This window comes from Grampus griseus (genome assembly GCF_964374135.1).
Source record: "Grampus griseus genome assembly, chromosome: 5".
Lineage (NCBI taxonomy): Eukaryota > Metazoa > Chordata > Mammalia > Artiodactyla > Delphinidae > Grampus > Grampus griseus.
In genome coordinates, this window is record NC_138998.1 from 12709453 (window position 1) to 12726177 (window position 16725).

At 39.0% G+C, this 16725-nt stretch overlaps 1 protein-coding gene across 1 annotated transcript in view; it reads right to left on the minus strand.

The window, feature by feature from the left end:
- CPNE4 (copine 4) overlaps window positions 1–16725 on the minus strand; it is a gene marked incomplete at its 3' end in the record, with an annotated part of 584378 nt that overhangs the window by 404411 nt on the left and 163242 nt on the right. The window contains exon 2 of the mRNA XM_082655513.1: window positions 12837–13017. Coding sequence (XP_082511639.1) covers window positions 12837–13017 — 181 coding nt within the window. The remainder of the gene's footprint in view (window positions 1–12836; window positions 13018–16725) is intronic.

A 16725-nucleotide genomic window follows, 5' to 3' on the forward strand; every position in this document is an offset into this window, starting at 1 on the left:
ATCAACCAGATTCCAGCTTTACTATTGACTAGTTGTATGACCTGGTGATTTATTAATTCTGCCCAAGCCTCAGTTTCCTTACCTGGTTAATAAAGTCTGCATTGCAGGGTAGTTGTGAGGATTAGAAGGAAAATATGTAAAATGACAAATACATAGCTGGTATCAACAATTAGAGATGGCTACTTTATTTTGTTATCACCTAAATGTTCATATTGTCTGACTCATTTTCATAAAATTCTAGCATTTTGGAGCAATAGGAAATTGAAAATCTCAGGTATAGGTGAAACTGCTATTTTGGACTCTATCCTCCTGGCTCCATACACAAAAGGATGCTGCCTCACTATTTACCCAAGCATGTTCCAAGAAACGTGTTCCACAGAACTCCTCCATGAGCCCTCTAGCCAACAAAGAATTGCTGAAAAAAGTTCATAGCCCACTTATTTGGGAGTGGGCAAGGTCACCACCATGGACCCATATTTCTCCTGTGTACTGCCAGTAGGGATGCTGGATCAGATGGTATCCAGACACTACATCTGTGTAGATGGGGAGTGGGGAGAGAAGATGGGGAATAGTGGAGGGATGGAGGAATGATTGATTTTTAGTTTCACCCCATATATAGGTAGCCAAGGCACACTTGAAACAGTCTATCCACCACACATTGAAGGAAAGGAAAAGGTTTAAGTTAGAACGTTGTTTTGAGCCCCCTTTCTCAAGTTCACATGACCATCTACGGCTCCAGGCCTCTGGCTCTGAGATGGGCTGCATTCTACTAAACTCTGAGGTCTTTGAGGACACAAAAGATGTCTTTTACATAGTACTCAGTACGTGCTAGGGTTAATTTCAATGTCTGTACCACCTTTTTACAGGGCTATTATGAGAAGTAAATGAAATAATTTAAGTAGATGGGCTTTGTGAATGTAAAGTATTATATGGATACATTATTATTATAAACAATAATAATCTTGCATTAACATCCACTGATAATTAATGTGTTAGATATAACCACACTAATTATTACTAACAATTATTATTACCAACAATCCACCAAAGCATGTGATTCATCATAACATGTTTTCATCTGGAATTGATCCAAAGGTAATTCATCCTGAGAATTACTTAGAGCTTCCTATGGAGGAACTCAATAACTATGTATTAAGATTAAATGGAAAACTGGAATTAAAGGTGATTGGCAACATCCTAGTAGTGTGGGCAATCATTTGGCTTTTTCCAATGAGAACAATTACTCTGCCATCTACAAGATCTCTGCCAAGGGCCACAGTATCAGGAGTGTAGCTCTGCTTCATGGAGAGCATCCAGGTGCCCAGGGAACTGAATAAAAGGCTCCAGTTCATAAGGACTCTTGCCTTGTGAATCCCTGAGAAGTGTTAATTTATTCCACTTGCATATGAAGTTTAGTGCCTGGGAGTTAGTGAATATCAGCACTCACTAGAAGCCAGGGGGAAATATTTCCATCCTTCACTGGAAGACAAAATGTGTTTTAAATTATCAGCACACTGAACTGTACCACATACTGTCACCATTAAATGGCCAGGAGCAGGTACAGGGGGATTTTAAAAATGGGTATGAATTAAATTAGGGAAATTAAATGATAGGTCTGAAAATCTCTACTGGGAATGCATTTCCAAGCTCCAAGTTTTCCTTTCCTTCCTTTTTGACGGTTACAATCATGGTCATTAAAGATTTACCAGAAGGTTTACCATCTCATCTTTATACTCTGAGAGGAAACAAAAAGCATCCTCTCCATCTCCTCAGCCCTCAAACATACACTCCAAACCCTGCTGGTCTGCAAAGAGCAACAATCTGTTTTACATTTCAGAACAATTGATTCCCAGTATTTCAGAGACACAGATTTATCCTCATCAACTCCTTTTTTGAAGTACAGTTGATTTACAATATTAGATTAGTTTCAGGGTTATAGCAAAGGGATTGAGTATTTTGATAGGTTATACTCCATTTAAAGTTACTAAAAAATAATAACTACAACTCCCTGTGCTGTACGTATATCCTTAATGGATAAAAAGGATGTGGTGTATATATATACAAAGAAATACTACCCTACCATAAAAAAACAATGAAATTCTGCCATTTACAATAACATGGATGGACCTAGAGAGAATTATGCTTAGTGAAATAAGTCAGAGAAAGACAAATACTGTATGTTATCACTTACTGTATGTTACTCCACTTACATGTGGAGTCTAAAAAATAAAACAAAGGAATGTATATAGCAAAACAAAAACAGACTCACAGATACAGAGAACAAGCTAGTGGTTACCAGTGGGGAGATGGAAGCAGGGAGGGGAAACATCAGGGAAAGGGATTAAGAGACACAAACTACTATGTATTCTTACTGACTCTTAATATCATTAACAGCACAGAAGGTCAGATTGTAGGTCCTTTTGAGTCTAACTTTCAGCCTTACATTTTTATGATACACTTTAGGAATCAACTGTTCTCTTCCACTGCAAACAGGCTACAGCCCATTTAAAAAGCAAGCAGTGCCCCTGCATATGAGCTGGGCATCAGAAGGTAGTTATAATTATTGCAGTAGTAACCTGAGCTGTAAACTAGGGCATAACAGGGGCATAACGCTATTACAAAAAGCACAGGGGGACCTTCAACATGGCAGAAGTAAGACGTGGAGATCAACTTCCCCCTCAAAACTACATCAGAAATACATCTACATATGGAACAACTCCTACAGAACACATAGTGAATGCTGGCAGAAGACCTCAGACTTCCCAAAAGGGCTGTGCTGGAACTTCTCTGCTGGGCTCCTGGACTTCCACAAAGATTGCTTTGGCAGGGACCTTCAAGATGGTGGAGGAGTAAGATGTGGAGATCACCTTCCTTCCCACAAATACATCAAAAATACATCTAAAGGTGGAACAACTCCTACAGAACACCTACTGAACGCTACCAGAAGGCCTCAGACTTCCCAAAAGAGGCTTGGTGCTCCGGCCGGGTGTCAGGCCTGAGCCTCTGAGATGGGAGAGTTGAGTTCAGGACATTGGTCCATGAGAGACCCCCTGGCCCCACGTAATATCAAACAGCGAGAGTTCTCACAGAGATCTCCATTTCAACACTAAGACCTAGCTCCACTCAACAACCAGCAAGTACAGTGCTGGACACCCTTTGCCAACAACTACCAAGACAGGAACACAAGCCCACCCATTAGCAGAGAGGCTGCCTAAAATCATAATAAGTTCACAGACACCCCAAAACACACCACCGAACGCGATCCTGCCCAACAGAAAGACAAGATCCAGTTTCAACCACCAGAACACAGGCACCAGTCCCCTCCACCAGGAAGCCTACAAACACACTAAACCAACCTTAACCACTCAGGGCAGACCAAAAACAATGGGAATTATGAACCTGCAGCCTGCGAAAAGGAGATTAAACAAAATGAGGAGACAGAGAAATACACAGCAGATGAAGGAGCAAGGTAAAAACACACCAGACCAAACAAATGAAGAGGAAATTCAGAGTAATCATAGTAAAGATGATCCAAAATCTTGGAAACAGAATGGAGAAAATACAAGATATGTTTAACAAGGACCTAGAAGAACTAAAGAGCAAACAAGCAATGATGAACAATACAATAAATAAAATTAAAAATTCCCTAGAAGGAGTCAGTAGCAGAATAACTGAGGCAGAAGAACGGCTAAGTGACCTGGAAGACAAAATAGTAGAAATGACTACCACAGAGCAGAATAAAGAAAAAAGAATGAAAAGAATTGAGGACAGTCTCAGAGACCTCTGGGACAACATTAAACATACCAACATTCGAATTATAAGGGTCCCAGAAGAAGAGAAAAAAAAAAAGGGACTGAGAAAATATTTGAAGGGATTATAGTTGAAAACTTCCCTAACATGGGAAAGGAAATAGCCACCCAAGTCCAGGAAGTACAGAGTCCCATACAGGATAAATCCAAAGAAACACGCCAACACACATGTTAAAAAACTATCAAAAATTAAATAAAAAGGAAAAATATTAAAAGCAGCAAGGGAAAAGCAACAAATAACATACAAGGGAATACCTATAAGGTTAATAGCTGACCTTTCAGCAGAAACTCTGCAAACCAGAAGGGAGTCGCAGGACATATTTAAAGTGATGAAAAGGAAAAACCTACAACCAAGATTACTCTACCCAGCAAGGATCTCATTCAGATTCGATGGAGAAATTAAAAACTTTACAGAAAAGCAAAAGTTAAGAGAATTCAGCACCAACAAACCAGCTCTACAACAAATGCTAAAGGAACTTCTCTAGGCAGGAAACTCAAGAGAAGGAAAAGACATACAATAACAAACCCAAAACAATTAAGAAAATGGTAATAGGAACATACATATCAATAACTACCTTAAATGTAAAGGGATTAAATGGTCCAACCAAAAGACATAGACTGGTTGAATGGATACTAAAACAAGACCCATATATATGCTGTGTACAAGAGACCCACTTCAGACCTAGGGACACATAGAGACTGAAAGTGAGGGGATGGAAAAAGATATTCCATGCAAATGGAAACCAAAAGAAAGCTGGAGTAGCAATTCTCATCAGACAAAATAGACTTTAAAATAAAGACCATTACAACAGACAAAGAAGGACACTACTTAATGATCAATGGATAAATCCAAGAAGAAAATATAATAATTGTAAATATTTATGCACCCAACATAGGACTACCTCAATACATAAGGCAAAAGCTAACGACCATAATAGGGGAAATCGACAGTAACACAATAATAGTAGGGGACTTTAACACCTAGCTTTCACCAATGAACAGATCATCCAAAATGAAAATAAACAAGGAAACACAAGCTTTAAATGATACATTAAACATGATGGACTTAATTGGTATTTATAGGACATTCCATCCAAAAACAACAGAATACAGATTCTTCTCAAGTGCTCAGGGAACATTCTCCAGGAGAGATCATATCTTCGGTCACAAATCAAGGCTTGGTAAATTTAAGAAAATTGAAATCATATCAAGTATCTTTTCTGATCACAATGCTATCAGACTAGATATCAATTATGGGAAAAAATCTGTAAAAAATACAAACACATGGAGGCTATAAACTACACTACTTAATAGCCAACCAAGAGATCACTGAAGAAATCAAAGAGGAAACCAAAAATTACCTAGAAACAAATGATAATGAAAACACGATGACCCAAAACCTATGGGATGCAGCAAAGCAGTTCTATAAGGGAAGTTTATAGCAATGAAATCCTACCTCAAGAAACAACAAATATCTTGAATAAACAGCCTAACTTTAAACCTAAGGCAATTAGAGAAAATAGAACAAAAAAACACCCCAACGTTAGCAGAAGCAAAGAAATCATAAAGATCAGATCAGAAATAAATGAAAAAGCAATGAAGGAAATGATAACACAGATCAATAAAACTAAAACCTGGTTCTTTGAGAAGATAAGCAAAATGGATAAAACATTAGCCCAATCCATCAAGAAAAAAAGGGAGAAGACTCAAACCAAAAGAATTAGAAACGAAAAAGGAGAAGTAACAACTGACACTGCAGAAATACAAAGGACTATGAGAGATTACTACAAGCAACTATATGTCAATAAAATGGACAACCTGGAAGAAATGGACAAATTCTTAGAAAAGCACAACCTTCCAAGACTGTACCAGGGAGAAATAAAAAATATAAACAGACAAATTACAAGCAATGAAATTGAAACTGTGATTAAAAACCTTCCAATGAACAAAAGTCCAGGACCAGACAGCTTCACAGGCGAATTCTATCAAACATTTAGAGAAGAGCTAACACCTACCTTTCCCACTCTTCCAAAATATGGCAGAGGGAGGAACATACCCAAACTCATTCTACGAGGCCACCATCACCCTGATACCAAAACCAGACCAAAATGTCACAAGAAAAGTAAACTACAGGCCAATATCACTGATGAACATGGATGCAAAAATCCTCAACTAAATACTAGCAAACAGAATCCAACAGCACATTAAAGGGATCATACACCAGTATCAAGTGGGGCTTACCCCAGGAATGCAAGGATTCTTCAATATATGCAAATCTATCAATGTACTACACCATATTAACAACCTGAAGGATAAAAACCATATGATTACCTCAAAAGATGCAGAAAAAGATTTGACAAAATTCAACACCCATTTATGATAAAAACCCTCCAGAAAGTAGACACAGAGGGAACTTACCCCACATAATAAAGGTCAGATATGACAAACCCACAGCCAGCATCATTCTCAATGGTGAAAAACTGAAACCATTTCCACTAAGATCAGGAACAAGACAAGCTTACCCACTCTCACCACTATTATTCAACATAGTTTTGGAAGTTTTAGCCACAGTAATCAGAGAAGGAAAAGAAATAAAAGGAATCTAAATTGGAAAAGAAGATGTAAAACTGCATCACTGCTTGCAGATGACATGATACAATGCATAGAGAATCCTAAAGATGCTACCAGAAAACTACTAGAGTTAACCAATGAATTTGGTAAAGTAGCAGGATACAAAATTAATGCACAGAAATCTCTGGCATTCCTATACACTAATGATGAAAAATCTAAAGGAGAAATTAAGGGAACACTCCCATTTACCACTGCAACAAAAAGAATAAAATACCTACGAATAAACCTACCTAAGGAGACAAAAGACCTGTATGCAGAAAAGTATAAGATATTGATGAAAGAAATTAAAGAAGATACAAACAGATGGAGATATATACCATGTTCATACGTTAGAAGAATCAACAATGTGCAAATGACTATACTATCCAGAGCAATCTACAGATTCAATGCAATCCCTATCAAACTACCAATAGCATTTTCTACAGACCTAGAACAAAAATGTTCACAATTTGTATGGAAACACAAAAGACCCCAAATAGCCAAAGCAATCTTAAGAAAGAAAAACAGAGCTGGAGGAATCAGGCTCCCTGACTTCAGAGTATACTACAAAGCTACAGTAATGAAGACAGTATGGTAATGGCACAAAAACAGATCAATGCAAGAGGATAGAAAGCCCAGAAATAAACCCATGCACATATGGTCACCTTATCTTTGATGAAGGAGGGAAAAATATACAATGGAGAAAATGACAGCCTCTTCAATAAGTGGTGCTGGGAAAACTGACAGCTACATGTAAAAGAATGAAATTAGAACACTCCCTAACACCATACACAAAAATAAACTCAAAATGGATTAAAGACCTAAATGTAAGGCCACACACTATAAAACTCATAGAGGAAAACACAGGCAGAACATTCTAGGACATAAATCACAGCAAGATCCTTTTTGACCCACCTCCTAGAGGAATGGAAATAAAAACAAAAATAAACAAATGGGACCTAATGAAACTTCAAAGCTTTTGCACAGCAAAAGAAACTATAAACAAGACGAAAAGACAACCCTCAGAATAGGAGAAAATATTTGCAAATGAAGCAACTGACAGAGGATTAATCTCCAAAATATACAAGCAGCTCATGAAGCTCAATATCAAAAAAACAAACAACCCAATCCAAAAATGGGCAGAAGACCTAAATAGACATTGCTCCAAAGAAGATATACAGATTGCCAACAAACACATGAAAGGATGCTTGGTATCACTAATCATTAGAGAAATGCAAATCAAAACTACAATGAGGTATCACTTCACACCAGTCAGACTGGCCATCATGAAAAAATCTACAAACAATAAATGCTGGAGACGGTGTGGAGAAAAGGGAACCCTCTTGCACTGTTGGTGGGAATGTAAATTGATACAGCGCCTATGGAGAACAGTATGGAGGTTCTTTAGAAAACTAAAAATAGAACTACATATGACCCAGTAATCCCACTACTGGGCATATACCCTGAGAAAACCATAATTCAAAAAGTGTCATGTACCACAATGTTCATTGCAGCTCTATTTACAATAGCCAGGACATGGAAGCAACCTAAGTGTCCATCAACAGATGAATGGATAAAGGAGAGGTGGCTTATATATACAATGGAATATTACTCAGCCGTAAAAGAAAATGAAATTGAGTTATTTGCAGTGAGGTGGATGGACCTAGAGACTGTCATACAGAGTGAAGATAATCAGAAAGAGTAAAACAAATACCGTATGCTAACACATGTATATGGAATCTAAAAAAAAAAAAAAAACTTTCTGAAGAACCTAGGGCCAGGACAGGAATAAAGACTCCGACGTAGAGAATGGACTTGAGGACATGGGGTGGAGGAAGGGTAAGCTGGGACGAAGTGAGAGAGTAGCATTGACATATATACACTACCAAATGTATAGCTAGCTAGTGGGAAGCAGCTGCATAGCACAGGGAGATTAGCTCAATGCTTTGTGACCACTTACAGGGGTGGGATAGGGAAGGTGGGAGGGAGACGCAAGAGGGAGGGGATATGGGGACACAGGTATACATATAGCTGATTCACTTTGTTATACAGCAGAAGGTAACACACCATTGTAAAGCTATTATATGCCAATAAAGATGTTAAAAAAAAGATGAAACAGATAAAAACAAACAAACAAAAAAACAAACAACAAGAACAAAACCAAAACGCACAGGCCAGAAATCACAAGTAATAACAAAGAAATATCAATCTCTAGGTATGTCTTCCCCAAAAGAGGTTCAGCTATAAAAGCCTATGGTAGTAATGTGTTAACAAACTCCCTTTCCTCTTTTCCCCACCCAGCCAAATTCTGTACCACCCATGGAGACTCCGAAATCACACCAGCTACTTATTTACCCTCTAATTAATTAAAATTCAATAATTAAACTTTTCCATTCCTTAGTTATACAGTCCACCTTTCAACTGCTCAGTGGCCACCTCTGGTTGTCGACTACCTACTGGCCAGCACAGGCAGAGAACATGCCCATCACTGTAGGGAGTTCTAGTGGACAGTGCTGATCTCCAGAGAGGCTCTTTTGCCAAACTTCAAAACTCTGAAAAAGAAGCTCACCTTGTTTTTCTCTCTCTCATCCTTACACCCCCAACAATCTCTTTATTATGCAAATCAGTTTAGCCTCTCAGGTTTTTCTTTTTTCTTCACTTAGTCATTTACCAGATTTCACATAACAAAGACACTCAGGAACTGACACAGCTGGCATGAATCCTCTTCTGCATTGCTTTCTCTGAATTCTGTAATTCTGCACATAGAAATCTCTCTGTAATTCCAGACATGTTCTAAGGGACAGATACAGGAAAATGTGCATCAGTTATGTCCCAGGGCAATGGCCATGTTTGCCAGCTTTCACTAAACATAGAAGATAGTAGGTGTGTGGTTTAAATAGACTGTCAGGTGCTTCTCACTTTGAGCACAGGACCACGCACTGAACTTGCACCAAAAAGTAGGTGTTAGCACTAAATAAATATGCACTACTTCACGACTGAGTACATGATTCTCCCAGTTACTGTGAGTTGTCAGAAGGTCTATGTGCTTGTCAGTTACCTCTGTGCTTTCAAGTGTGTTCTGGACTCTTCCCTGGAACCTTGCCAACTGGCTTCCACCAGGGGTGTGGTCACTGGAAGGCATGGATGGGAGACCTGAGATGACAACCCCTTCCTCATCTCCCTTTCAGGCAACGTTTCCAGCATTACCTGCATCTCCTCTACCTTGCTGGCTACCATTAGATAGGCCCTCCTTCCACAGATCCAGCTTCTGCTCGATGGTCCAGCTGGTACTAACACCTTCTTTTGTCCCTCTCTCCCAGTGGTGTGCTGGTAAATGCTTAGCAACCGGTTCTCTTGGTGGGGAGAAAGTTCTGATTTGAAATGTTTGCCAATGTCTGTGGTGTAAATACTTATACCCAGGCTAGCAAAATTCCTGAAGATTTAACAATTGACTCTCTCAGGCCTCTACAAGCTAGCTTCAGTATATCACTGCTCTACCCTAAGTCAAGTAGCAGCTTCCCGTTGTTAATCTCTGGGTTTCCTCACAGTTCCTACTTAGTTTCTCAAGATTCCCAACTCCTTTGTTATTAGTTATTGAATAAAATCTTTTCTATTAGCTACCTGGTGTGGGCTCTGTTTTCCAAACTATATCCTAAATGTATAGTCTTAAGGTTAAAATTTATTAGAGAAGTGCTTCTCAAAGTTCCACAGTATAAATCAGTCATATCACTAAGGATGCTGGAAGTTCAGCTGACACTACTTTTAAAGAGTAAGACTTTCTAGATGAAGGAAGCAGTGAATCAGTTTACAATGTGGCACAAGCTTCTTATCTCATTGTGCACTGGTAACAAAATGTTTGCAGGCTGGTAGCTGTGGGCAAACACACTTTAAGTAACTCTGTAGAAAAGCACTTTGGAAAAGCAATTTGGCAAATGTATCCAAAGCCCCCAAAGTGTCCTATCCTTCGTTCCACTAGTTCCACTTTGACAGACTATCTCCTAGGAACTCATCCAAAAAGAAGGGAAAAGACTTATGCTCAAAGATGTTTACTGCAGCATTATTTAAAATAGGGTAGTTTTTTTTGTGTGTGTTTTTTTTGCGGTACACGGGCCTCTCACTGTTGTGGCCTCTCCTGTTGCGGAGCACGGGCTCTGGACACGTAGGCTTAGTGTCCATGGCTCACAGGCCCAGCCGCTCCATGGCATGTGAGATCTTTCTGGACCGGGACACGAACCCGTGTCCCCTGCATCAGCAGGCAGACTCTCAACCACTGCACCACCAGGGAAGCCCAAAATAGGGTAGTTTTGAAAGCAACTTCAAAGTGAAAAAAATAGGAAAATGATCAAATAAATCTGCTTGATGGGATATTATGCAGTCTTAAAAATTATAATTATGAATATTATAACAATATGGAAAAAAACATATACTACTAAGTAATAAAATCAGGAAAGAAAATTTTATGTGCATGATAAGTATCATGTAAGAATATGAATGCCAGAAGGAAAAGACTGAAAAGAAATATATACAAATAATAAATAAATTATGTAAGGGGGGGTCTCAGGAGATGAAGTCTTTTCCTCTAATTATCCAAGACGGTCCAATTACCCTAATGTAGATATTCCATTTAGTTTTGTTAAACAAAAAATAAAAGACAGTAAAGCCCACCAACAAAGTCATGGAGAATATTTAGAAGGGAAAAAAAAGACATTACACATTAAGATGTCTGTGAATGCTGTTTTATATTTATAATATAAGACCTGGATGAGCTGGAAGTTAAATGAAGATCCCCTATCTGCCATCTGTCACTCATCCCCTCATACGTGTTATGTTGCCTTCTCACCTGAATTTCATCTGCTTGCCAACTTCTATCAAACCACCCTTTCAGAGAAGTGGCTTTTATCACATATGTACAGGTAAGTAAACATGCTACCTGTGAGGTCTTCTGAGCCTTCTTCCTGCTGTGGAGTGAAGACGTTGGCCCCTAGAGGAGCACCTGTCAGCTCCTTGCAAACAGATGGAAGAAGGACTCAAGTCTATCCTCAGGGATCCAAACAAGGTATTTGTCTACATTTGATCTACTCAGTATGGATTCAAACCCCTCACCCAAATTCCACTGGGCATCTGGTTCCCTTAGAGACAATAACAACTGCTTCCTTGGCTGCACCCCCTGTCCCTCCCTCTCCTGCCTTCCACCTGAGACCAGATATTTAAAAATATTGCTAACTTAGACCACGTACCAAGAACAAAAATTAAAAACAACAACAACACAACAACAAAACAACCCAAAACTTAAAAACAGTCCTCATCCAATTTGTTTCAACTTTTAAATAAACAAACAGAACCCAACTTCAGAATTCAACATGCAATATTGCCACACAAACCACCAAAGACCACACCAATGGCCACCATAAGTATAAAATAGCAATAAAGAGCTCAGGCCCTGGAGCTTGACTAGGAAATATTAGATTTTCCACTTACCTAATCTTTGTTTCCTCACCTGTCTGTTTCCCCATAGGATTGTTGTATGGACAAAATTAGCTATTTTACATAAAGCACTTAGAACAATAAAGTTTAGCTAACATTAAGTTTTCACTCCAAAAAATAAATGTGCGATGTGGCCCCTGTAAGGCAGTCCCTGTTGCCCATCCCCAGGGCCTACTATGTCTAAAATGAGCACACAAATTAAGGGTAAATGTCAAAATATCCACAGTATTAAAACATCACGATATGGATGTTGATGTCCATCGACAGATGAATAGATAAAGAAGATGTGGTACATATATACAATGGAATATTACTCAGCCATTAAAAATAATTAATTAATGCCATTTGCAGCAATATGGATGGACCTGGAGATTATTATACTAAGTGAAGTAAGTCAGACAGAGAAAGAGAAATATCACGTGATATCACTCATATGTGGAATCAAAAAAAATTATATAAGTGAACTTATTTACAAACAGAAACAGACTCACAGACTTAGAGAATAAACTTATGATTAGCACGGAAAAGGGTATGGGGGCAGGATAGACTGGTAGTTTGAGATTGATATGTACACACTGCTATATTTAAAACAGATAACCAACAAGGACCTACTGTATAGCACAGGGACCTCTGCTCAATATTCTGTAATAACATAAGTGGGAAAAGAATTTGGAAAAGAATAGATACATGTATATGTATAACTGAATCACTTTGCTGTGCATCTGAAACTATCACAACATTGTTAATCAATTATACTCCAATATAAAAATTTTTTAAATAAATAAAAATCATGATATAAACAGAAATGTGATCATATTCATTTCTAGAATTTTCCATCTCACCGAAATAAACGACCTGAAGACAGGAAATGCCAAAATATTTTCAAATCACTCCTCCCGCCATGCTTCTGTCCATTTCACTGGACATGCCTACCTCGAACCACTGCCCGTGGGACTGCATCTTGAGGATGACACAGGGGTCTGGTTTGGAAAGGGCATCTCTGTCGGAAATGCCTTTGCATGCCACACGCAGCTCAACTTTGGTCAGGCAGGGGCTGTTAAAGATTCCCAGTGTATTGGCAGCTGACTCATAAATGTTGCTCATCTTCTTCATTCTGTTTTAGGCAAGAAAAAGAGGAAAAAATAGATGCCAATCACCACAGTATTTTTCAAAGGAAAAAGCTTCCCAGTCACCCTTCAGGAAAATGTTCAACACACACTATCGAGTACTGAATATATTAATTATCTGGCTTTCCACAGCAGGGTCAGGGTTCCAGTGAAACAAACAAACAAACAAAACCAAAAGAAAAAACAACCAAAATACCCAATAGGTGCTAATGCACTTGGCTAAGAACACTATTTTCTTATATGATTTGCATACATTTGCATAGTAAAATTTTTAGTCTATGAAATAATATTAACGAATTAGTGCAACAGACTGCAAACTGTAATCCAGTTCTATATTAAGTGCATGGCTTGTGTGAAATTTTACAGAGTTGTTGGTTAATCAGTTTAGTCACATTCCAAGTTGTTCAGATTCCTCCCAAATCCAGCTCTTCTTTTCCTTCTGTGTGATGGCACAGAGAAGGACATTGTCTGACCTGAAGAAACAGTCCAAATTTCCCTTCCCCAAACCCTGGCTCCATTTCTCAAGATGCCTTCAGCAAACCAAGTCCAAGAGAGACTCAGCATCTGATCTCCTGCCTCAAGTGCATTAGTCCATTCTCTCCTTTCCCTTCCCTGCTCCTGCTACCACATCAGAAATGTGACTGTGACCATTTGAAGGAGAGCACAAAGCCTAAACCATGGAAACAGCAGCCACAAGTAAGTACTGCTGGCCTCCTTCCTGTCCTCACATGGTCACCTTTCAATGACACTTTGCATCACCAAGGCCCAGGGCTACAAGGAACCCCCAGAACCCTCCAACACTCTCCTTCTCAGAGGAGGGCTGGGCCTGTAAGGACATCGACAGAGCCTCTCAGGGGTGAAATCAATATCCTTCTCATGAAATTCTGTTTCCCTGTAGATTCCCTATGAGAAACGGCATTGGTGTCCCACAGTGGAATTTCTTCATCTATAAAATGAGGATAATCCATCCTTCTCCCTTCCCTTCTTCCACAAATATTCAGTGAGTCCCCTTGGTATCTGGCACCATGCTAGGTTTGCGTACACCATAACCTCTTAAACACACACACACACACACACACACACACACACACACACACACACACACACACCAGCTGGTCTCTCCAAACTTAGCAGCTAGCTCCATGCCAAAGGCAACCTTTTCCAACCTGACAATGCCCCTCCCTCATGGCAGATGTCACTGGAATTTTCTCTCCCAATGCTCCATCACAAGGCTTTCTGCCCTCCCTCCCTTCCACATTCCAACTCTCTAGTTCCCTATTTATCTAGTTATTATGAACACATGTTTTTCCCTATATATGCTGAAGGGAAGTTGCACTGAATACCAGAAATTTATCTCCTAGAACAGAAGTGGACAAACTATGGCCTGTGTGCCCAATCTGGCTTGCCACCTGCTTTGATACATAAAGTTTTGTTGGAACACAGCCCTGGTCGTGCATTTACGTATTGTGTGTGGTTGCCTTAATAGATTGCAGCCCAGAGTATTTGCAACAGAGGCTGCATGGCCTGCAAAGCCTGAAATACCTACTCTCTGGCCTCTTCAGAAAATGTTTCCCAGTCTCTGCTCTAAAATATCAGGTAAGAGGAGTTTGCAGTTGGAAGGAGTTGGGATTCTCTTTCAATATGTGCTGTGGGATTAGTCTGAGGGTGAGAGTTGCTCTATCCTCTATCATACTGAATATTAATAGAGATTTTGGGACATTTGTTTTTTTACATACAAGAAAATCCAAGCTGAGAGGGGATTGGAACCTTGCCCGTGTCACACAGTTATTCTAATGGAAGAGCTAATACTGAAATGCCAGTTTTCTATCTTTTAGCCCATGCTATTTTTTACCATATGTAAAACGTTGGCTGGAGAATTGTTTGAATCTACAAAGTAACAGCGGATATAACAATATCCTTGATTTATTTCAACCTCCATGCAGAATCATTCTTTCTATTTTTAAACAAATTTTATTCATATACAGAAAATGCACAAATCATAAGTGTACAGTTTAATAAATGATGGTTCCTCTATTTTTACATATTGTGAGCAGACCAATCATTAGAGCAAAATAGAAGGCAGAGCATATGTGAACTTCAGTTTATAAAAAAGTGCACAGAGAAGGAATAGACTAGTAGGAGGATGGTTTTGTATCAGGCAGTGTTGGAAAAAATGTTGTGAACTCTCTATCAACTTTTTGATAAGAACAGCTTATCCTTCCTGAGTTCTGCTTTCCCAAAGCATTAGTTGGCTCCTTGGATCCACACTGCTCTTCTGAGTTCTGAGTGGCCTTTCCTATCTCTGGGAGGCATTGCTACCCCTTCTAACTGGCCCTATCCTTACAGGCTCATGGTCATGTCCATCCCCTTTCTCTCTCTCTCTTTTTCTTAAGGACTATCTTCTATTTTAGGTTCATAGCAAATTTCAGAGGAATGTTCAGAGATATCCCATATGCCACCTTCCTCCTCCATTACCTTCGTTACAATCAGTGAACCTCCACTGACTCATCATAATCACCCAAAGTCCATAGTTCACATCAGGGTCCACTCTTGGGGTTGCACATTCCATGAGTTTGGACAAATGTATAATAACGTGTACCCCCCATTACAGTACCATACAGAGTAGTTTCACCATCCTAACAATCCTCTATGCTCCACTTATTCATCTCTCCCTAACTCCTGGCAACCACTGATCTTTTTACTGTCTGCATAGCCTTTTCCAGAATGTCACAGAGATGGGAAGCTTTTCAGGCTGGCTCCTTTCATCCAGGACCCACTGACTCCTTTCTGTATAACACAAGCTTGCCTATAGAATGGAACACCTGCTCTAATGCCAAGTATTAATTGTGGTATGTAATGGAAAAAAGACTGTCAAGGAGACATACAGTTCCTTCCAGGGTCAAATCCTGGCTCCTTCACTCACTATGTAACCTTGAACAGGGTTCTTAACCTCTCTTGTAGTAATACCTATCTTGAAGAGTTGCTATGAAGGGCAGATGAAATAATACATGTAAAGTGCTTAGCACAATGCCAGGTATACAGTAGATGCTTCAAAAGTAGAGCTATTATTATTGTAATCTGACTGCTCTCAAGATTAAATCACTCATTCTCCCACTGCCAACTGGAACTCTCTTCGATTTTCTTGCTATTACTCCAGGATTAAGATTCTACTTGACCCCTTAAATACATTCTCTTTGCAGCCCACACAGTCTGGGCATAACAGTCTCCACCTAAGAGCACAAAACCACCTCTCAAATCAGTAGTTTGTCTGAGGATTCATACACATTAGCTGATCAGAAGGCAGATAGTAAAATATAAGTGACAATCTGATCACATAGGCCAAAAGCTGTCTAAAATAATTTAAAACTATTAGGAAAGCTTCTCAAAATATGGATTTATGCCATAACCATGAATGATATATCCTAAACTGTAAGTGTACATAGTACTCTGAGATATTAGCTGGTAGTAAATTTAAATCGTTTATAAATGAATAAACAAATGAAATTGGGGCACATGTTCAGAGACTTTTTTAAAACCAGTGGGATATATGATCTAAAATTTTTTATGAACCATTCTTTTAGGCAAACACTTGGAGGATTTAGAGCTGGGAAAATAGCCATGATGAAATAATCATTTGATAAAAATTAATCAATGGTTGGACTAGAGGAGAGAAGAAAGTTTATGATTGTCAAAGG